At 51.6% G+C, this 20,957-nt stretch overlaps 2 protein-coding genes across 5 annotated transcripts in view; both read right to left on the bottom strand.

Moving 5' to 3' along the window:
* Positions 1-17: 17 nt before the first annotated feature.
* Positions 18-1,235, bottom strand: LOC4804606 (ribosomal RNA-processing protein 8). The gene has a single exon (XM_001361102.5). It carries the CDS (start codon positions 1,162-1,164, stop codon positions 100-102), a length of 1,065 nt encoding a protein of 354 aa, XP_001361139.3. The 5' UTR covers positions 1,165-1,235; the 3' UTR covers positions 18-99.
* A 150-nt stretch (positions 1,236-1,385) lies between these two features.
* hppy (MAP4K3-like protein hppy) overlaps positions 1,386-20,957 on the bottom strand; it is a 50,015-nt gene continuing 30,443 nt past the window's right edge. The window contains exons 4-16 of one of the 4 annotated variants that reach the window (XM_033379222.1): positions 15,620-16,040; positions 11,678-11,776; positions 11,319-11,617; positions 10,455-10,542; positions 10,317-10,380; positions 8,115-8,153; positions 4,293-5,592; positions 4,092-4,218; positions 3,677-4,030; positions 3,151-3,594; positions 2,860-3,081; positions 2,658-2,784; positions 1,386-2,596 (exon numbers count right to left, since the gene is read on the bottom strand). In XM_033379222.1, the coding sequence (XP_033235113.1) occupies positions 2,497-2,596; positions 2,658-2,784; positions 2,860-3,081; positions 3,151-3,594; positions 3,677-4,030; positions 4,092-4,218; positions 4,293-5,592; positions 8,115-8,153; positions 10,317-10,380; positions 10,455-10,542; positions 11,319-11,617; positions 11,678-11,776; positions 15,620-16,040 (3,684 nt within the window). In that variant the 3' untranslated portion in view covers positions 1,386-2,496. The remainder of the gene's footprint in view (positions 2,597-2,657; positions 2,785-2,859; positions 3,082-3,150; positions 3,595-3,676; positions 4,031-4,091; positions 4,219-4,292; positions 5,593-8,114; positions 8,154-10,316; positions 10,381-10,454; positions 10,543-11,318; positions 11,618-11,677; positions 11,777-15,619; positions 16,041-20,957) is intronic. The other 3 variants (XM_001361101.5, XM_033379223.1, XM_015184558.2) reach the window with 3 other exon arrangements.

Genomic DNA, 20,957 nt, shown 5'->3' with positions numbered 1-20,957 from the left:
CAATTATACGAATTAGCTGATTGGATTTACAAGTTTGAATTTTATTACGCCTTTCTATTTTCTACATTTAATTAATGTATGCACTTTTTACCTTTATCCTCATCGCTTGCGGTAGAGGCAAGGCTTTAGAGAGAACGGCTTTAGCTTGACTGCCTTGTCCACATGCCGCATCTTCTTGAAGTGGAAGAAGTAGAAGTAGTTGACGGCCACATCTTTCTTGACGAGATCGAAACCGCAGGCGCCGACGCTACGAACGAAGTCTCGGGCATCCTCAAAGCGCGACTGAATCTCCGCAATGTAGACGCTTCCATGGAGCTTGAGCACACGGTTTGCCTCCAGAAAGAAGTCGTTTAAGTTGGTACCCATGAGCGAGAGGCAATAGACAGCCACGTCCAGGCATTGTGGTTCCAGCGGTGTATTCGTAATGTTGCACGGTATGATGTCGCCTCGAGATGCCACCAAGTCCATAGAGAATACCTTGTTGGGCAAGGACTGGGCCAGCTTGCCATCTCCACAGCCAAAGTCGCCAATGATTGTCGTCTTGGGCAGTCGTTTAACAGTCTTGATGATGCGATTTAGCGGATTCGCTGGCCACTTTTCCACTTGCTGTCGGTAGCCGGCATGGTAGGCATCGAATGCGGAGGCGTCTGAGCGGAACATGGCCTCCGCCTTGTGGCTGTTCATTGTGTAGAGTTGTTCATTGATGTATCGGAAGCGTCCGCCCAGGAGCTCCGTCTGGAGCTTGTTGGCCAGCGAAGGTGCCGCCTCAGTAGTTGCCGGCGTCACTTCCATTGCCTCCAGTGCAGCCTGCGCCAGCTCCGGCTTGAGTCCCAGTTGTTTCTTGCCACCTTTCGTCGTTTGAACAGGAGGACGCTGCTTTTCCACGCCACCAGATCGCACTTTGTGCATGGCCCGCAATTCGTCATCTGCCTCATCGTCGGACGAGGTGTCTGCTGGCGGAGCCAAGGGTCCTCCACCAGGTCTGTAGCGAAATCCGCCATTAGCCGGAGCAGTCTCCGCCTCAGCTGCCGCCTTTGACTTCTTCTTCTTGGGTTTTTTTTTCTTCGACTTCTTTGTGGCACCAATTCCGTTTCCTGCCGAGGTCATCGGCATAAAGTCAATTATTTCGGCTCCATCTTCCCAAGGAGGAACTTCAAACGGCATCTTGAACAGAATTTTGTAAACAAATGTGTGGAACACGTGAGACCGAAACTAAATGGGCTAGTGCGTTTGTCAAGTGAGTGAGACAAAACGAATTTGTGAGAAATACCATAGCGCGTTTTGACGGGCGCCAAATTCAAAACTGAACCGGTCGTACAGAGTTTTTTCAAATACTTTTATTTTTGCACTAAACTAGAGTTCAACAATTTTGTGTTTCTGTTTTCTTTTTTTTGTATTAGTTTATAATTTTCGGTTTTACGCTTTGTCATAAGAACTAAATAACTTAAGATCTAGAGAATATTTTTACAACTGAAGACGTAATGTGCTGTTCGGAAAGTTTTCTTTTTTGATTTCGTATAGCCTAAAAACGTGACTACGACAATCAGTTTAACACACAATACAGAAAGGGGCCGTTTCAGCCATTTAGTTTATATGTTCAATTTGCATGTAATTTCTGTGTGTTATTAGTTTAGAAAAGTCTTAATTTCTATTTTTGTTTCCCAACAAACCGTATCTGCTTTGCATTCCTAAATACTCGTCATTCATTCATACCCTTCTCACGATGTGCAACAGATCGCATCGAATCCTACCAATTTCGTTATTGAGCCAATTCAAAAGCAGATTTAACCACCTAAAAACATTGCGATTTACAATTGCTAAAGACTATGTAATATTTATTAGTTTCTAATTGCCTTAGTGGATCTCGTAATGTATGTATGTAAATATAATTGCGTGTTTATAAATATGTATAATTGGATTCTGTTGCTTTCGCCCGTAGCTGACTATTTATAAACGTATTTATTGGCTTTGTGAAACGTGTACACAAATCTCTAACATAACTATTGATTACCGTAGGGTAGGTCATTAAAGTTAGTTGTATAAATTAAAGCATTTCTTTGTAATACAAAAATAGAACTACAACGGAATCAACGTAGCAGACGCAGACTGTGAGACTTACGAGTATCTAATGTATGTATTGTATGTATTTATATCGAGTGTATCGGCAAAGAATAGCGCAATGAATTGGGATTAAGACTCTTCTGTGTATTGGTTGTGTGGGATCTCTTGCGTATGGATGCTGCCTCTACGTGCGATAAAATTGCGCTAAGTAGCTATCGAACTCTCGACATGTAAGTGTATGTAAGTGGCTCTATCATCTATCATCTATCGTCTATCATATACCATCCATCTATCATCAGTAATCCAATTCTTAGTTCTACGAGTAATTAAATTACAGTTATTAGTTGACGACGACGACGACGGCGCCTGCTTGCCATTAAAACGTATTGTGTAGCGTATTATATTTAAAATATAACAAGTGGATTATGCGGGCGCCTAGTAACTGGCCTCGTGGCCGGCCAAAATGTACAGATCGTGTCCCTCCTCACTGCCCAGGGAGCCAGTCCTAAGCAGCTGACTCTCCAAGGCAACAACCCTGCAAAAAAAAGATAATATCAAATGTAATACCAACTGAATGGATCATGGATCGTGCTTACTTGTCGCTGCCCAGCAGCCGGTAGGTGCGACTCATGTCCTTGATCTCCTGCGTCACCTCACCATTGCGCAGCGACTTCCCCTGCATGCCGTGCTTGTGGAATGCCAAAACGCTGTCTGGTAAGCAAACTGGAATGAGAATGGTCAAGTGTGGCGGTTACTGATGGAAGGTGGAGGCGCAGCGGTGGGTGGGCCATCTCTTACCAATACTGTCTACGTTAAAGTCAAAGTTAAGCTGCGATACCATCTTCTTGTGCTGCTTGGGGTTGCCTTGGAGCGTGACCACCTGCATCACATTGCCATAGCAGACGAGAATGGCGTCCTTCTCCACCTGGTGCACACGCACCACCTTCAGGAGGTCGCGTCGCGGCACCATCGTGGCCATGGCGTCATACTCCAGGTCCTCCGAGTGGAACCAGCTGGCACCTGCAAGACAAATCCCGTTTAGACCTCCTTTGCCCATGCCCTCTGCCGAAGCAGCATCCACAACGCAACTGTTCATGTTGATCAGCTCCAGCTTGAGGCAGCCGTTCATCGCCTTGCGCACTCCCGTGCACACAATGGGGTACTCCAGCTCCGGCGTGATGATCATCTCGAAGACGGGCGTGTGTCCGTTCTGAACGCAGCCGTGACCTCCGCCCAGGATGCTGATGGCCGGCCACTCGCACTGCTTCAACAGCATGAACTTGTTCAGCGGATCGTACCACTGCATCAGGAAGATGCCGCTGGGCGTCGCCCCGCACAGATACTTGTATCCGTTGTAGGGGTTCCTTGTAACGCAGCACTGGGTGCAGCCCTTTGTGTCTGGCACCTTGGTGGTGAGGGCAAACTTCCTGGGCACCAGCCGCTCGGGGATCTTGTTCATGTGCAGCGAGAATCGTACCGTCTGCTTGGAATGCAGAGCCACCAGATCGTGCCTGTACAGCTGGCAGGACTTGCCTGCAAATAGCGATGGAACCGTTAGCGATAGCCGACGAAATAAGTGCCAGGCCAAGCCAAGCCAAGCCAAGCGGACACCTACCAGACAGACTCATTAGGACGTCCTTGATCACATACAGCCAGGTGGTGCGGCGCGGGAACAGCTGGTCGATGGCCGCGTCGTGGAGCTCGTTCATATTCAGGTTGTAGATGCCCTCCTCGGCGCCGATCAACAGGTGCTGGTCCCGCGTCTCTGGATGGATCCACGAGGCGGTACAGTGCACTCGCAGGGGGCAGCCATTGAATATCTTCGAGAAGCAGGCGCCCATATGCACCTTGGGTGTGGGCGGCAGTCCGTTGGAGATGGGCCTGGGCGGCGTGTGGCGACGCTTGTGCGAACGCTTCGGCGGCACAGGAGGTGTGTTGTTCAGCAGATCGGGTTGCGCCTCCTTCTCCACTGCAATGGGATGGTTGGGAATTAGTACTGGACTCCTCTGGAGATTACCCTGTGCACTCACCTTCTTCGTCGTCCTGGGTGCCACCATCGCTGAGGCTGCGTGTCCGCGAAGACTTTCCCATGTCATTGAGCAGACCGATCAACTGGTCCATGGAGCTATGCCGCCGCGGCGAGTCTTCCAGCCCATTCTAGAGGAGAGTTTGGGTGTGGTTAATGGGCGTTCCCATTGGGGTTTTACGTCTCCTGTTTCGCTCTCTCTTACCTGGTTGCTCTCGTGCCGGTAATCACAGTTGGTGCCCGCTGAGGAGCCCGCCGCTCCACTGCCGGGTGTCTCTCCAGAGCTGCTCCTTAGCAGATTCTGGTAGAGATGCGAGGAGCTGCTGGCCGCAGCGTCGTCGGCCGCCGCCGCTGCTCCGAGGCTGGCCGTGGGGCAGCTGGAATGCATGAAGCCGTCGCCGATCGATTGCGTCACAGGCGGGGGTGTGGCATCGGCCTCGACACCGTTGGTGGCACCGACACCGCAGCTGCCGCCGGCGACGCCGCCGCCTCCACCTCCGCCGCTGCCGCCAACTGCATCGCCGCTGGAATTATCGAGGAGTAGTAGGCGATTATAAAACGAAGCTGATGACGCGGAGGACGATATGCTGGATGAGATCAACCCGTGGCCGTGGCCATGGCCCTGGCCCTGGCCCTGACCGTTCCCATGCCCGTTCGCGTTCGGATTCGCAGACGCCGGCGAGGGGGCAGGATGGGCGGTCTGAGACGCCTGCGCAGCCGCAGCGGAGCGATAATTGCTGCTGTGCCTCAGGTAATGCGCGGCAGAGGCGGAGCACCCAGAGCCGGACCCAGTAACCGTGCCCGCTCCCGAACCTGAACCTGGGACGGCGGCGGCAGCAGCCGAGGTCGTTGGAGCAGCGTTATTCATGGCAATGTCAACATCCACCAGGCCGTCGTCGTCCCCATCGCCAATGCTCGTGGTGCGGAGATTGGAGAATCCCAGGCCCAGGCCCATGCCCATTCCCACGCCCATGCCCAGGCCCAGGCCCAGATAGGAGCTCAGATCCGGCATCGAGGCCAGCGAGGCGGAGGAGCTGATGGGGTTCGAGTTGCAATTGGGATTGTGGGCCGCCGAGGTGGCCAAGGCGCTGCTGGTGCTGGACGATGTCAAAGCGGTGGTCGATTGCTGCTGATGGAGCTGATGGAGATGCTGATGCTGTGGATGCTGATGCGATTGCTGATGTGCTTGCTGTGGTTGTAGCTGTGGCTGTGGATGCTGCTGTTGCTGCTGCTGCAGTTGATGATAATGATGATGGTGGGTGTGGGTGTGGGGCTGCTGGTGATGATTGCCTCCTCCGACTCCGACTGCGACTCCGGCTCCATATTGGGCACTGCCACCGCCTCCGCTGCTGCTACCGTTTGCCCCGCCTCCACCTCCACCTCCGCCTCCTCCTGCTACTCCTCCTCCACCTCTTCCTACGCCAACTATCCCGTTGTGGGAGGAGCAGCTGCACTCGGGGCCGATGGAATCTTTCAATCCCGTGTCGTGCAATGGCAGAGTGGCTCTGCAGAGCAGGATCGCGACACAGCAGACACGCAGAGAGACGTCAAGAGAGAGAGAGAGAATGCGGGATAGAGAGAGCATGGGCGAGAGAAAGAGAGAGAAAAGAATGCCAAGTGTTTGAGCTTCTTCGATCGATAACCGCGCAAAACATTCGATTCTGTGAGCGTGAAGGGGGTGTTGTTGTTGTTTTTGTTGGTTGGGGGGTGGTTGGGTGGGTGGTGGGGTCTGAAATGTCTAGTGTGGACAGAGAGGAGGCCCCTGTATATCCTTCATCTCCTTGGATGGTGATGGATGCTGTTCTTCTTCCTGTTCTCCACCCACATTCTTGTTATCAGGCATGCAAGTGTGTCTGTGTGTGTGTGTGTGTGTGCAGCGCATGCAATCGAAATGATAAACTCCCTTGGGCAGCCGCAGCCGCAACCCCCCGCCCCCCCAGCCCCCAGCCCAGGGTCGGACCGAGGCCGGGTAAGCGGATTACGCTTTTAATGAAATTATTTGCGGCCCAGCCGACGCGTCGGCTCTCCTGGTCACGCCTCCGCCATTCCGCCCATCGAGGGAGGTTTTATTCGGTTTCTCCGTGGCGGTTGGAGCGGCAGAGTGTGTGTGCTTTTTTGTATTGGGCGCAAGATAAATAAATAAACTAATATGAAGCCATAAATTATGCATGAGATGCAAAATACACAAGCACACAGACACACATGCGGATGGAAATGCTTGAATAGAAAATAGCCTCGCACATGAATGCACAGAAACAGAAACAGAAACACGGCAACACAGCCGAAGCCACAGAAAGAGACAGAAAAAAGCCCAGAGAGACAGAGAGAGCAACAGAGCAACAAAAATGTGGAACGCCCAGAGAAGAAAAGGAGCCAGAAAAATGAAATGAAAAGCGAATAAAATGAAGAAATTGTTGGGGAAATTAATTTGAAAAACAAAATGCGAACAATTTTGCCCCAAAACGAGAACGAGACGAGAACAAACACGCCCCAAAAAACAAACAGGAGGCAGGGCCACAATTTACTGGAAAATCTCAGCCTCAGCAGCTGCTTGCAGGCGCCAGGCGCCAGGGTGGGGGCTGGAGATTGGGGAATCGTCAGGAAATGACCGGAGGAATCCCATTTTCCGAATTAGTTTCGTGAATTTTCAGTTTATGTTAACATAATTGCAATTTGTTTTTCGCATTCCCTGAGGCAATCATTTCTGAAGATGCCCATCCGCCAGGCTCCATCTTCAATCGCTTTATGGATGTGCCTCTACTTGTGGCATGTGCCGAGCCCCAGGAGCAAGTCCTGGGACGGATGTCAGCAACATAGTTACGCTCTCGACAGGTCCCTGGGACCACTCGTTCGCACTAGGCCTGACGGCCCCTGGGATGTCCAGAAATATTCGCAATAATAGTAACAATAAAACCAATGCGACGCCCATTTGCACACACATCAAATAAATAAACAATAAACACGGGAAAAGGGTGCGCGGACAGACTCGTGACTCGGGACTCGGGACAAAGGACAAATCGAGCGCATTTAATTGGGGACCATCGGGGCATAAATTTCGCCCAAAATATAAACCAATTGTTCTGTATAAATTAGTTGAGAATTGCTTTCTAGCGGCCCGCCCCGGAATATAATTGAGCCATCGATGGGGCCGGCCCACGGTGCGTATGCTCAACATTTCGTTCTCCCTCTCCGGATTGTGCATCTGGCTCGTTCTCTATCGCTAGACAAAGGCAAAAGTTTAGGCGGAATAAGAGGCACGAACAAAGCCCCGACGAGACAAAGGCCCGCCCCAAAAGAAGTTCAGTAAACAAAGAGAAGGAATGCCACTCATGGAGGAGGCAAAACAGAACAAAACAGATCAGAGCCCAGCCGAACAGCAGCCGTAACTTAATATGGTTTAAATGGATGAAGGCCGAACAAAAAGCGTAATGAAAATGTTGCTATTTCTGGGACAGGACAGGACAGGACAGGACAGCCTGACAGGACGGGGCGATACGGTAGGGTAGTTCGTAATAAACCAAAGCGGCCCACATGATGAGCTGCCTCTGCCGCTGCTGGTCTGGTTGATAACGATAATGATGCTGCCTCCGCAGATATTCCTTGATGGATGCCACACACACACACACACACACACACACACACACATGGGGAATTTGTGAGAAGCGGAAGAGGTGCTCTGCAGGTGCAGAAGAGAAGTGCCAGGGCCCCCGAAAGTTGCATTTCCCGGCTGCGCTGCTCTCGTGAAGAATGGCAAGTGGAGAAGTAGAGAAGTGTAGAAGTGGAAGAAGTGGAAGTATGTGAAATGAACTTAACGCTAAATCAAAGTCTATTGTGTGTGTGTGTGGGTGCGCATGGGGGTGTGTGTGAGTGTGGGTGGGTGTGGGTGGGTGTGCAGGGGCTGTGTGTGGCGTGTTGGGTGGTACGGGGGACACCGAGAGCCTTGATGTTCGCTCTCAATATTTTTATTTTGGGTGTAGGGTGGTACGGTGGTACGGTGGTACGGTGGTAGGGGGGAGGGTGTAGTTACCTTAGCTTTAGCTCCTCATCAATATACTGTAAGAGGCTCCTACGGAAATCAAATACAAAAAAAAACAAAGATACGGAAAAAAGGATAAAGAAAATAAACAAAAATTTCATTGTGTTAAGTTTCGCATACAAAAACAAAAGCGAAAAGAACTCCAGAAAATGTAAACGCAATTCTTTAGTTTGGGGCTGAGCCCCAAAACGAAACTAAAGCCACTGCCAGATCGTCGTGTATCGAAAGCATTACTATACTACTTATAAATACAATATCTCTGTGTGTGTGTTTATCGGTATATCGGAGTGTATTTGTGGTTCGTGTGGCCAGAGGATAGGCCTTCATTCGGTGTCTCCCAGGCGGAAAAGCAGCAACAGGAAGGAAGCCGCTCCTTGCCGCCTAATTAAACGGATCTGGCTAATTTCTCCTGTGTCCCATGATTAGGATGTTCTTTGCTCCGTCCTGGAAATTATTAATGTTCCCCGCCTCCTCCTGCCCGCCGCCTTTGTGTGAGCGTAAACAAAAAAAAAGGGGAAAAAAGTATTCTTGTTGTACTTTCCGCTTATGAGGGTTTAAATGAAATTAGCCATGGCAACCGCAGGAGGAAGGATGCGCTGTAAGACGAGCCAGGCTCGTCTCCCACAAACTTTTCGGGCGCCATTCAGCGGAAACGGGGGTGTGGCACTTGGCCAGCAAGTCGCTTGTCGCTTGCCGCTTGCCGCTTGTAGGCGACTCTCAGTACATAAAAATTGGCGCAGCCAATAAAAATTGGGCACCAGAATCGCGACAGTCGCCGCCTGTCTGTGCCAGTGGCTGTGGCAGGGGCATGAGTACTCATGAGTACTCATGAGTAGTACTCGTACTCATGAGACAGAGCCAGACGCTGGCTTTTGTTGTCTGGGACGCGCGCTCAAGTGGCGGCTGCCGCAAAGTGTTTGCCACATCGAGCACTTTGCATGCTGCCCCTTGACGCCACGCCTTGCCACACGCACAGCGTGGCAGCAATGTGTAATCGTTTAAAATGACAAATGACACATCATCCAGAGCATCTCTCTAGCTCGTGGCATATTGAAGCTGCCTTCGTGGATGTGGCGTACAACATGGCGTATGATTGATACTTCGATCTTCCGTTTCTTCTTCGTCGTTAATTGATTTCCTGGCAAAAGTTTCTGCTCCTTGAACTCAATTTATTTCTAGTTTCCAGTTGGCCCATCTGTCCGCCGCTCTCTCGCTTTTTCCACCTGCTCCGCTGGGACTGCTTATTATGTTATGGTGCAGCATACTTAGTGGCGTCCAGCTCCGTCCTGGTTAAGTAATTACTCCGACTGGCTGCCAATTAAATATCCCACAAGTTTGAGGCATACACAGCCAGGTAGCCAGGCAGCCAGGCAGCCAGCTCGCAATTATAGCCACACACTCTGGGGACTTGCTCGGACTCTGAAGCGGACTCGTACTCGGACACAGACTCCTCCGTGGAATGGATGAAAAATTCACAAGTTTCATTGCCCGGACAGACCCGGCGAGAGCTCTGGCACGTAACTGCAACTAAGCGCCAAGCGTGTGCCGCTGCCACACACATGAAAATGCAGCAAAATACGAAAGTAAACACAGCTCTGGGGATACGTGCGGCTGAAAATTGACTGTGGCAAGTTGTAAGCCGGGGCAAATTACACAACGCGCGTGCTGCGGCGGTGCATAAAAAGCGCAACATGCAACATGCTACATGCCACATGCCACATGCCACATGCAGAGGGTAGCGCAGTGCCAAGTTCTGTGGCTCCTTGGCACTCCCAATCTGGGGCTCTGCTGGTGGCTGGTGGCTGGTAGCTGGTGGAAGCCTTCGCTAACCTTAGGGACATGTTCATAATCAGGGTGCCCGTTAATTTTTTTGGTCTTGATCTACAAAAGAAGAGAAGAAACAGACAAGTGGATAACAATGGATCCCATGGCTGATGGATGGATTCCGAATGCCTCCGGCTTTACATATATAGTGTATGTGTGTATGTGTTTGTGTTTGTGTGTGTGTGGTGTGTGTGTGTGTGAGAACTGAAACCAAATTACCAAAACTGAAGCGAAGTGAACCCGTTGTCGCGCAATTACTTAAGAAATAAGGCATAAACTGTGGCATAGGTTCAGGCAGAAGAAGAGATATCTTCGAGTGTACACGCGGGATACACAGGTGGAGGATCGCGGCACTAGGGCGGGACTTACATGTCGCTGGGTAACGTCTCGGGACTAGAGGATCGCTCGTTCCACATGGAGTTTGTCGTCATGGCTGCGGTGAGGAAGGGGGGAAGGTAAGAGAGAGATTAGCAAATGCCAGGCAGCCTCTCGGCCTCGGGGTCTTGCCTGTTTTCAGCGTGTGATTCTGGGCTGGAACTCCATTGGTGCGTGATGTCATCTTGCTGGGTATCCGCTGCGGAACACTGGCCACCGTCTAGGGGAGGAGACACGTTAGGATGCGGGTTAACAAGGGAAGAACGCTAAAGAGCTAAAGAGCCAAAGAGGCATCGTCAGTGGCAAAGTTTCAGCCTGCGATGGAAGCCCATAAATCAAAATCATATTGGGATTGGAATTTTGGAGCGTCATGCGTTACTTTCTTCAAGTTACACGAGGAATGTGGGGCACGGGAGGCACTAAGTAAAATTTGAATATCTACTGCGCGCTTCTTGGGGGCGGCGCCCCTCCTTTCGTTCAAAGTTTGCAAAATATCCAAACAAATTGAAGATTTATGACTTGACAAGCCCCACAGCCCCCGCCCCCCACCCAAGACAGCCTGCTGTTGAGGGTGCGGGGGGAAATGGCCATTAAATTTAAATTTGATTTTGATTTTCCATTTGCATTTGTCGTTAAATAAGTTTCGCCTGGCCGTCTGTCTAGACATCTGCATTTGAGGGAGGGGAGCAGGGGGAATTAATTGGGGCAGTGGCCGGCAAAACCTAGAGTTTGGGGCTCCCAAGGTGTCTAATGGCGCACTAAATCTCTGTTCTTGAGAAAGCAGAAAGCAATCTTGGTCCTTGGTCTCTGCAAGGCCGCAAGCCGCAAGCCGCAAGCCCCAAGGCAGGGAAGCCCAGTAAATAGCCACCAAGGCCCGAGAGAGAGCGAGAACTAAAAGCGTAAATAAATTACACAAAAGGTGCCACAGCCAGGGCCAGAGCCAGCAGCTCGTTCCCCTCCTCCACCTCCTAGGGCTGGCCAGGCGCCACTCCTCACCTCCTCCTCGCCGTCGAGATAGTAGTAGAACTGCTGATTGGGACTCTGGTACTTCTGGAGCAGCTCCTTGGCCACCCGCAGCGACATCTCGCACTGGACGAAGGGATGCTGCAGCAGGCGCTCGGCGGTGGGTCGCTTCTTGGGGTTCTTCGTCAGCGCCGTCTTGATGAAGTTGTGGAATGTGGGACTCCACTTGTCCTTGTTGCCCAGTGTGGGCGGCTTGAAGCCGCTCTTCGACATCAGGAACAGGGCTCGCATCGGATGCAGATCGAACATCGGTGGCTGCAGTTCAGCAAGCTCTGCAAAAAGAGGCGTGGGTTAAAGGGGGTCAGTGACAGAGGGGAGGGGGGGGTACTCACCGATTGCCGTGATGCCACAGGCCCAAATATCACATAGTTGATTGTAGCCGCCCTTGCGCTCCACGGCGGCCACCTCGGGTGCCATCCAGTAGGGTGTCCCTGCGAATGGAGGAGATTCGGTTGTCAATGCAGCTGCCACTGGTTGGGGCATGGCAGGCGATTCCTGCTAATTATGCAACATTCACACATTTAATTTCATTGCCTCAGAATATGTGCCGCAAATGTCATTTATTCATGCGCATTCGTTTTGTTTTTAATATAATAGAATTTAATTTGATTTGATTTTTTTTTACGGTGCAATCTGCCAATTGTGCAAATTGTGCGAATAAACGAATTGCTGAATTATGCAGAGCACGCCAGGATGGGGCGCCTCATTTCGGGCGCACGTTTTATGATCCTGCGTCCATTACTCATACGCCATGTTGCAGGCAATGGCCCCAACCAGGGGGAGCATCTGTTGTCGCACTTTCTCGAAAGTTCTGTGAAATTAATTTTCATCTCCCGGGCGACGGTGAAAGGAAAAGCGAACCAACTCGAACACGAACTCAAAGTTAATTGTATTTTCAATTTAATTAAGCCACAACGAAGGTGGAAAATCAAGTTTAATGCCTGCTCCTTGATGGGGGAAGGTGGCGGGTGGGGGGGGGGGGAGACCAAGGCTGCTGCAAGTGGAAGTTTCAGCCGCGGTTTTGGTCTCGGTCTGGGCCCTGGCTTTGTTTCTGCTCTTGACGGGATTCTCCAAAGGAGAACCGAACCGGAATGGAAGCTCATCGATGAAGGACTCAGCCAAGTGTTCCGCACACTTTAATTAAAGGCGCAACGCAAACAGATACAGGACGAAACAGCTACAGATACACAGCCGGAGATACAGATACGGATTGGGATTGAAACAGACGAGAGGCGAGAAGAGAAAGTCAAGTATCATTTTGTTAAAAAGCCAACGGAAGAGAGAGGAGAAGATGTGGATGTGGATGTGGGCCTTGGCAGGCTTTTAGGCTGCATCCCATTTAATGCCAAGACGCATTTCCGTCAGCCACGCGTCCTGGGAGGCATTAAGACAACACACGGCCACGCCTACGCCCCATCCATCCACACCCACACCCACACCCACACACTCCCATTCACATTCACATTCATCTTTATGGCATAACTGTGGCTGTGCCACAGAGGAAAGGGCGGGGGTGGGGCGGGGTAAGGGTAATGGGCGTCTCGGAGGCAACGAGGTGGAAGCTTCTTCTGCTGCTGCTGCTGCTGCTCGTCGTTTGTTGCCATTGACTCGTTAATGACACTAAACACAAACGTAAGCACCTTTTTATTGAATAATAAAAGCGTCAGGCTGTCGCCTGCCTCCCCTCGCGGCATACCCTTCACGGGCGGGGTAGCGTCTGCTTTGCCAGGAGACTTGCAACCCGAAATGGGCTCCATTTGTTCAATCCAGGAGCTGAGGGACCCAGTTCAGATGGGTTGACCCCCCAGTTCTGTTTGCGGCTTCCTCTGCAGAGCGTGTGTGGTGCAAGGGAGGGGAGTGCCACATTTGTCACAGCAGTCGCAACACCACTGATAGGGGGGTGGGGGGTGAGGGGAACCACTCCAAGTGATAAGAGTAAGCGGACGTCACATTGTTTGGCGCATACACTGACAGGCAGACAGGCGGAGAGACACAAACATGTCCTAGACAGCACCTACGAGGCACCTCCCCTTCTCCTCCTGCTGTCATCTGCAGTGCACACTCGGTGGCACCTCCCACCCCATTGACATGTGCCACAAAAGAAGCTCGCTCAGCGCTGAAGCGTCATGAAAATGCACCCGAAAGTGGCAACAAAGAAACAGAGTGTTGCACTGAGAGACAGATGGGGGGAGACCCATCTAGTGACCTCAAGGTCGTTAAACTTGGAGGAATCAACCAACCCCCCCCACCCCCTCGCCCCCTTAACCGCTGCACGTTGCACCGTGGAGTGGACCTCGTCCATTCGTATAAATCAGAAATCAAATTAGCGCTTGGCGCTCAAATTTATGGGGCTGTCCTTTACGAGAGCCAGCTCAAAGGACAAAGCACAAAGGACAATAGACGGCATTAAAAGTTAAACTGCTTTGTGGGGCGCCTTCTATGCGTTGGATAGATCCAATTTGGCGTAAATTAAATCAAATCTGATTCCGTTTTACGCCGCCCGCAACTCAAAATGTCATGAACTCGGGCAGGCTTCGGCTTTGATTGGCTCGAGGACTCTAAGCCAGGTCCTGGCAGTGGTAACTTAACTTAATTACCCGGAGAGTGTCAAAGGCTGCCCGAAGGGGGTCCCCCCGTTGGGTTGGGTCCAGTCGGGTCGAGGATTTTTAATTAAGTGCAAAGAAAAGGCATTTGAAATAATTAATTGTGAGCTGCGAGGCCACGCGGAGAGACCGCAGAATCCCATTTGCCAAGTCTTAAAAGGTCCTGCGATGACGTGGCACAAAGGATGGGGGGGGGGGGGGGGGGGGGCATACCTCCGGGGCGACTCATGCCAATCATCGTGCTGCTCCTTCTGCGCTTCAACAGATTGCAAGTTGTCATGACAAACTACGCAGCGAGTGGCAGACACTCCTCCTTCTCCTAGGCTCCTCCTAAGCTCCTTCTACGCCCCTCCTGGCTCCTCCTACCCCCCTCCTGGTTCTGATAAACTGCTATTTACATTCAAATTGTGTATGCCAAGCGTGGCCTCGCCTCAGTTTCGGCTTAAAGCCCCTGGCAAGCATTTTAAAGCATCCATTAACCCCACTCACTACCTCCCGCTCCCCCACCCCCGCCCGCCTGTCATCCGCCTGCACATGCTTGCTCCCCATTAGGCAGCTCCGCTCCTCCCCCCACTCTGTGGGATTCTGAAAGCCGCTTAGCTCCGCTCAGTGCAGCAGAAAAGAAACAGAAACAGAACCCGAATCCGAACCGAATAGAACGGCGAAATCTCTTAGTGCAGGAAAAAATAAGCAGCTGAAGTGGCCTTTGAGGCCTCTAGGAAGCGGGGAGAGCAGAGGAGAGGACTTCGAGTAGGAAGCAGAGGAACTGCAGCCGGAGCCGTCCACAAAAGAAGTATCCACAAAACTAAGACGGACCAATGGTCGGCCAACGATGCTCGAATTGAGGACATTTTTCAAAGATTATTTGCTTTTGTGCTTCAGTTTTCGGTCGACAACAAGGACCATTCCTTCAGATCCCCACCCCCATCCCCATCCCCATCCCCATCTCCATCCCCAGCAGGATGCCAAACAAAGACCGGACCACCTGCTGGTCGGTCGAATGGTTACTTTTGTGGCAGATTGGGGCAGAGTCTTCCACCTTGCATCTCCGTCTGGTTTTGAAATGTCCTGCAAATTGAATTGTTCCCCCATGGAAGCCCCAGGACTCCCCGCCTTTATAACATTTTGATTATATTTCGGTATGCCTTCTGCGGTATCCATTATAATGCGTGCTCCTAATTGAATTGCATTCAATTGGGGGCCCCACTGTGCATCGCCGATTCGAATAATTCCCCTACAAAGGAGTGCGGACTCCCAGCATTCCCCCAGCATTCCCCAAGCATCCTTTTGTCCTGCTGCTGCTTTTTGCAGTTTGTTGTTTGGTTTTGTGCTCTGTCATTCCTGACAGCTCTTGCACCTCCTCCTCCTCCTCCTCCTCCTGCTCTCTGCCGAGCGTCCAGAGTCGAGAAGCGTTAAACGCAATTGTTGCCAGGACACTCCCCCCCCCCCCCCCCCCCCCCCACCGCCCCACAGCAGCACAAACACTTTGAGTATTTCCATTTCCATTTACACTTCCATCTTTAACTCGTCGACTATTCGTTGCCTGGCAATGTCCTTGGCGCAAAACGTTTCCCCCCGAAATCGATCTGTGAATCTGCATAAATCGAATGCCAGAGGATGCCTCATCAGTCATGCCTCCACCCAGACGTAGGGGGGGGGGCCGCCACTCACCTATGAAGCTCTTCCGCTTGTTGATCGTGGCCGTTATCTGGGCCGAGACCCCGAAGTCGGCCAGCTTCACGTCCCCGTACTCCGTGAGCAGGATGTTGGCGCCCTTGATGTCGCGGTGCATCTTGCCCATGGAGTGCAGGTACTCCAGGCCCTTGAGCGTCTCGCGGCACATGTAGGCGATCTGGTTCTCGGATAGCGGTCCCGTCACCTGGTAGATGTCCTGCAGGCTCCCGCCGCCGCAGAACTCCATGCAGATCCAGAGCTTGTCCCGCCGCAGGTACGACCCGTAGTAGGCGATGATGTTCGGGTGCCGGCAGTCGCGCATCATTATGATCTCCTGCTGGATGATCTGTATGTCATCGGAGGGCTCCAGCTTGATGACCTTGATGGCGGCCAGCTCATTGCTCTGTATTCGTTTCGCCTGCGAAAGCAAAAGAATGTGAAAAACGGAGATCAGAGAGACGGCATATGGAATCGTGAATCGTGAATCACGAATTGGGCTGTGAATAATGAATGAATACGTAAGGAAAGGAAAATGGAACATGGAACAATGGCAATGAAAGTGATGATGGCAGTCCCTGTTCATTGGCTTGTAACAGCAGCACTCCTGCACCTGCACCTGCACCAGCACCAGCAGCATCCTGCAGCATCCTGTGCCCCACATCCCACATCCCACATCCCGAACGCTGTGCATCTTCATTCATGCAAATATTTTGGTTCGTTTTCAATAAATTTGTAGCCAGCATTCGCCATAAAAATGCATTGTAACCACGACGCCCAATCCCCTCATCCACCCCCCCCCCCCCCCGTTCCCCTCTCTACCGTTTGTACTATTTGCATAGAACAATGAAATGGGGCACCATCATGGGCCGTGCAGCACCTGAGAAGCATATTAAAATGCTCCTTTGGTAGCGGAAAACTGAGCCAAATTGGGTTTTCTCACAGAAGAGGATATGGGGAGGGTGGGGATGAGTGGATGGGGGGGGGGGGGGACAGAACTGCGCTTTAATTACAGTCAATTATGGAGAGCTTCAATCTGTTTGACCTTTGCCTGGGGCACTGGGGGGGGGGCCTGGTTGTGTCTGCCGTGTTCTCATTTTGTAATCGTAATCAGACCAGAACCGAACAGCCTCATCCCCATTCCCATCCCCAACCCATAGCCCCAGCCGTTGATCTTAAATGGAATTCGATTGCCATGGAGCTGCCACTGTGACCATTGGATTCCATTTAAGAGCAGCCGCGTCCCTGTCTGGCTTTCCACTTCGGCGCTCGTTGCAATAATTTCGCTTCGCTTCCTTCTGGTGCGCCGTCAGTCCTCGGGTGTGGGGGGTGGAGCATCAGCACCAGCCTTGGGGGGTCTGCAAAGGATTCGCCCACACACACACACACACACACACACACACACACACTGTACCAACAATGCATGTATCCACTCGGAGGCTCTGGCGTCCTTTCAGCCCTTCCCTTCACCTGCCATCCGGCCGGCTCTGTTTATCCTTGACGTGAGGCTGTGTGTGTGTGTGTGGGTTTACGTTTACATGATTCCACCATTTATCCCTGCGTCATGTACTTTATTCTGTACTACCTGCTTCCCCCCTCCCCTCGTGGCTGTCTTCGCTTCACTCCTTTGCTGGCTTCCGCCTCCTCTGGCCCCAGGGGGGAGGCCGAGGAGGAGCAGAAGCTCTTATTTTTATTTTCGTTGCATTTATTATTCAATGCTGTGGCTGCTAGCCAGCCAGGATGGGACTTCAGCACTGGCACTGGCTCTGGCTTCTGGCTGTGGCTACCTTGTTGTTTGTCCTGTGCTCCCCCCCACCCCCCGTGTGTGTGTGTGTGTGAGGGGGGGTTGATGGGAGGTGCACTTGCAATGATATCTTCCTTGACTTAATGAAGATAAAGCGATTTTTATTGCGCTGCAGCTTCAATCGTGCTTAGGTTCTCTTTTTTTTATGCCACGCTGATTGCTTCTCGGTGTCTCTTTTCCCCTACCCTCCCCGCCCTTTCTCCCTTCCTCGCTCCCTTTTAGTATTGTTGCATTTTTGATGTTGTTGCAATCTGGGCTTGCTTCCAAAAATTGTATTGCATACTTTGCAGCAGGCGGTAGGAGCAGGCAGCCCCACAGCCCCTCCCTTCGACTTGTCATGCGGCGGCCATCGTCGGCTCTTCCTGTTCCTCTTGTTCTTGTTCTTGTTCTTGTTCTTCTTCTACTTGTGCCTCTTGTTCTTGTTCTTCTTGTTCCGTTCTGCTCGTCTTGTTTATGGTAAATAAATTATGCGTGATTTTTAGACAAGTTCCCTGCGGCTTCTGGCTGTTGGCAGCTGAGATGAAAATGAAATGTGTTGCCTCCCACTCCCACTCCTCCTCCTGCCCCAGCTGTGGTAAGCATAAAAAGCTGCTGATATGCAGAAGCCAAGCCAGATGCCGGTGGAAGCTGCTTTTGCTCCACTGCCTGTCAGGAAGTGAGCGCAGCACATCCTGCTCTGCTCCTATCCGGCTATCCTTCAAGGATAGACCACCCGCCCGCGCCAAGATATGCAGCATCAACAAATTTATAATGAGCTGCGCCAACGTCAACCCAACGTCTTCCCCCATTCCCCCCCCCCCCCCCCCCCCCCCCCCCCAACCATTAGTTCTACGTGCCACCCCCAGTGCGGGGGGCAGTGGGGGGTACAGTGGGGTGTTTGCTTGTGCAACTTCCGACTGCAAAAGTCATGGCAAACAAACTTTTAACGACTTATTTGGGGTTCAATTACACGACTGCTTGTCGCTCTGCCCTCCGCCTCTGGAGAAGCGACTGCGATTGATTCCTGCCTTCCGTCGCTCTGCATATTTATTTTAATTAAAAATGTATTAAATCATTGTCCAAAGGCCATTAAGCAGGGATATATTAAAAAGCCATTTATGCGCGGCCCTTCAGCGTGTAATTATGAGTGAAAAATGCTCCAGCTTCAGCCTCCGGCCTCCGGCCAGCCAGGACAAAGGAAAAACATACGATGCCCCAACCCCCCCTGGCCCTGCCCCTGGTCCTGCCCCACCCCGCTGCGGTAAAGCAGCCCGAGACCGAGACCGAACCAATCAATAGCTGATGATCGCCACCCCCCCTCCACCCTTCTCTGGCTACAAGGGAGAGGAGTGGATGGATGAATGGTTGGTTACGCCGTTTCCTGTTTGTGTGTCTGTGTGCGTCCGGCGTGTAATCGTTACAATTTCCGACATATGCACATACGAGTGTACGCATGAATAAGCAAGCCATCCTGCGGCCCCAAAGGAGGTGGGGGGGGAGGAGCTCTTTTACATTATTTTACATAATGCATTTTACGCGTTAAGCACAAATTTTCATTCCCGGATTGTTTGCTAATTGCACGGCGTGGAGGGTATACGGTGAGGTCTAGACGAGGGCATACCCTACTACCCTCCCGCTCTCTCTTTGTCAGCCCTGGAAAACTTTCTAGGTGGTGTCCTTCACGTGGGGGACTTAATTCAGTTTCAGGGATTCCGCTGAAAATCCATTTTGCACGTCACATGAAATGAGCTTAAATCGCAAACGTCCACGTCCTCGGCCACGTATCGGTGTCCACGTATCCTGTCCATGTACGTTTCCCAGAGCCGCTTTCGTTTATTTTTCAATGGATGCAAATTGTTTATGATTTTATTCGAATTGGGTTGGGGGAGCCCCCCTGCGGGAATTTTTGATTCAATTTACAGCCCATTTAAATGCAGTTCGCTTTTAGGTTCTCTTTCAATTGAAATTGAATTTCCACTGGAGGAATGGAGGAGCACTCGACACTGGAGCGGCCCACTGGCAGAGGCATGCCACTCGAGATTCTCTCCGGCAGCCGCGATAACTCATATTATCCACTCGAGTTTATCGATGAGCTCGCAATTTACCGGCAATTTTCACGCAAAATCAGAAAAAAAAAAAGAGAAGAAGTGAGGCAAATGGGCGGCTGCTGGCGTTGGCGCTGGCGCCCCTCCAAACAATTGGTGGGGGTCTGGGTCATTGCCAAGACAATGCTGGCTTCTTGACGAGTGTTTTTATGTGTGGCCAGCGCAATCGAACGAATTTGTGGCTGGCGAGACGAAAGGCTAACGGGGCTAACGGGATGACCAAAAAATATGAGACAATCAATCAATCAAAATGGCCCCCAATCGATGCCACATTGGATACACCCCGTCAGAGGCAGGATATACGTGAGTGTTTGGAGGATATAGTATATCCCCCACGTTGGTGGGGGGGGGGGACTATCCCAACTGAATCAACATTGCGAACGATAAAAATGTGCAGTATTTTCATTCAGAGCACAATTTCTGTGTTTGTCGTATCAGCCACGCCCACGCCCACGCATGCCGTCTGCCAAATATAGAACAGCTTTTATCATTCCCGCTTTCGGGGCTCCTCTTCCTCCTCCGCGGCTTATTGCGGGTCGCTTCTTCTGTTTTCTGTTTTCTGTTTTCCGTGTTCTGCTTTCCTCTTTCCGCTTCCAGAGATTCTGTTCCCTCTTTCCCATATTGTACTTTCCGCAACAAATATTTGCCATTTTTCGCCGTCGGTTTTGCCACTTAATGCGGGCATTATGTCAGCTTTTCAAATTGTTTATTCGTGTATTGCGGAATGTGGTGTGATTGAGGGGGTGCTACCTCCCTCCCCGCCTCCCTCCCCTCTGCTCCGCCCATCCAGGGTCAGTCGACGGGGGCGGTGGTAATGAACCCGAATTTGCTTTGTGTGCCACACTCGACCCCGCATGACTCTTCTGCTCGGATTGCCATGTGCGCATTCGATGTAATTAGCAGATAATCAGCCGTGGAGGTGCACTGGTGCACTGATGCACTCTCTTCGCCGAAGAGAATCTCATTAGCCGACAGTCGATAAACAGATTAAAAAGGAAGAGATGCAAAGCAAAGAGATGAGCCGTGTGCAACTGTAACTCTCCTGCTCTCCGCCCGCATGTCTGTCACGGTTGGGCAGAGGGTAAGGCATTGCCCTTCTCCAGGGAAACAGTAAGAGCTTCTGCCTTGCCCTACCGCTTACATACCTTGCAAACGAACAGCCTGCCGTCAGGCGATAAAATTCATAATGAGAGCTCGCTCGAACGCGGCGCCAGCAGATAAAACGAATTAAATGCACAGCAGCCAGAGAGAGAGAGAGAGGGAGACAGAAGCAGACTCGGCAAGACAGCAGACCGAGAGCAGAGAGCAGCGAGCAGCGAGCGGGAGTGGGCAGGGAGAGAGCAACGAGCGGGAGTGGGCAGGGAGAGAGCAACGAGCGCGAGAGAGCAGGAAGACGGGAGTGAGCTGCGTTAAGGTAGACAACAAAGATAAAGCACAACAGGACAGGACT

Source organism: Drosophila pseudoobscura, chromosome 3 (assembly GCF_009870125.1).
Source record: "Drosophila pseudoobscura strain MV-25-SWS-2005 chromosome 3, UCI_Dpse_MV25, whole genome shotgun sequence".
Lineage (NCBI taxonomy): Eukaryota > Metazoa > Arthropoda > Insecta > Diptera > Drosophilidae > Drosophila > Drosophila pseudoobscura.
This window is presented reverse-complemented; position numbering and strand designations above follow the sequence as displayed.

Bases quoted from the DNA above. Each gene is read 5' to 3' on its own strand.
- LOC4804606 (XM_001361102.5), bottom strand. From the start codon at position 1,164: ATGCCGTTTGAAGTTCCTCCTTGGGAAGATGGAGCCGAAATAATTGAC.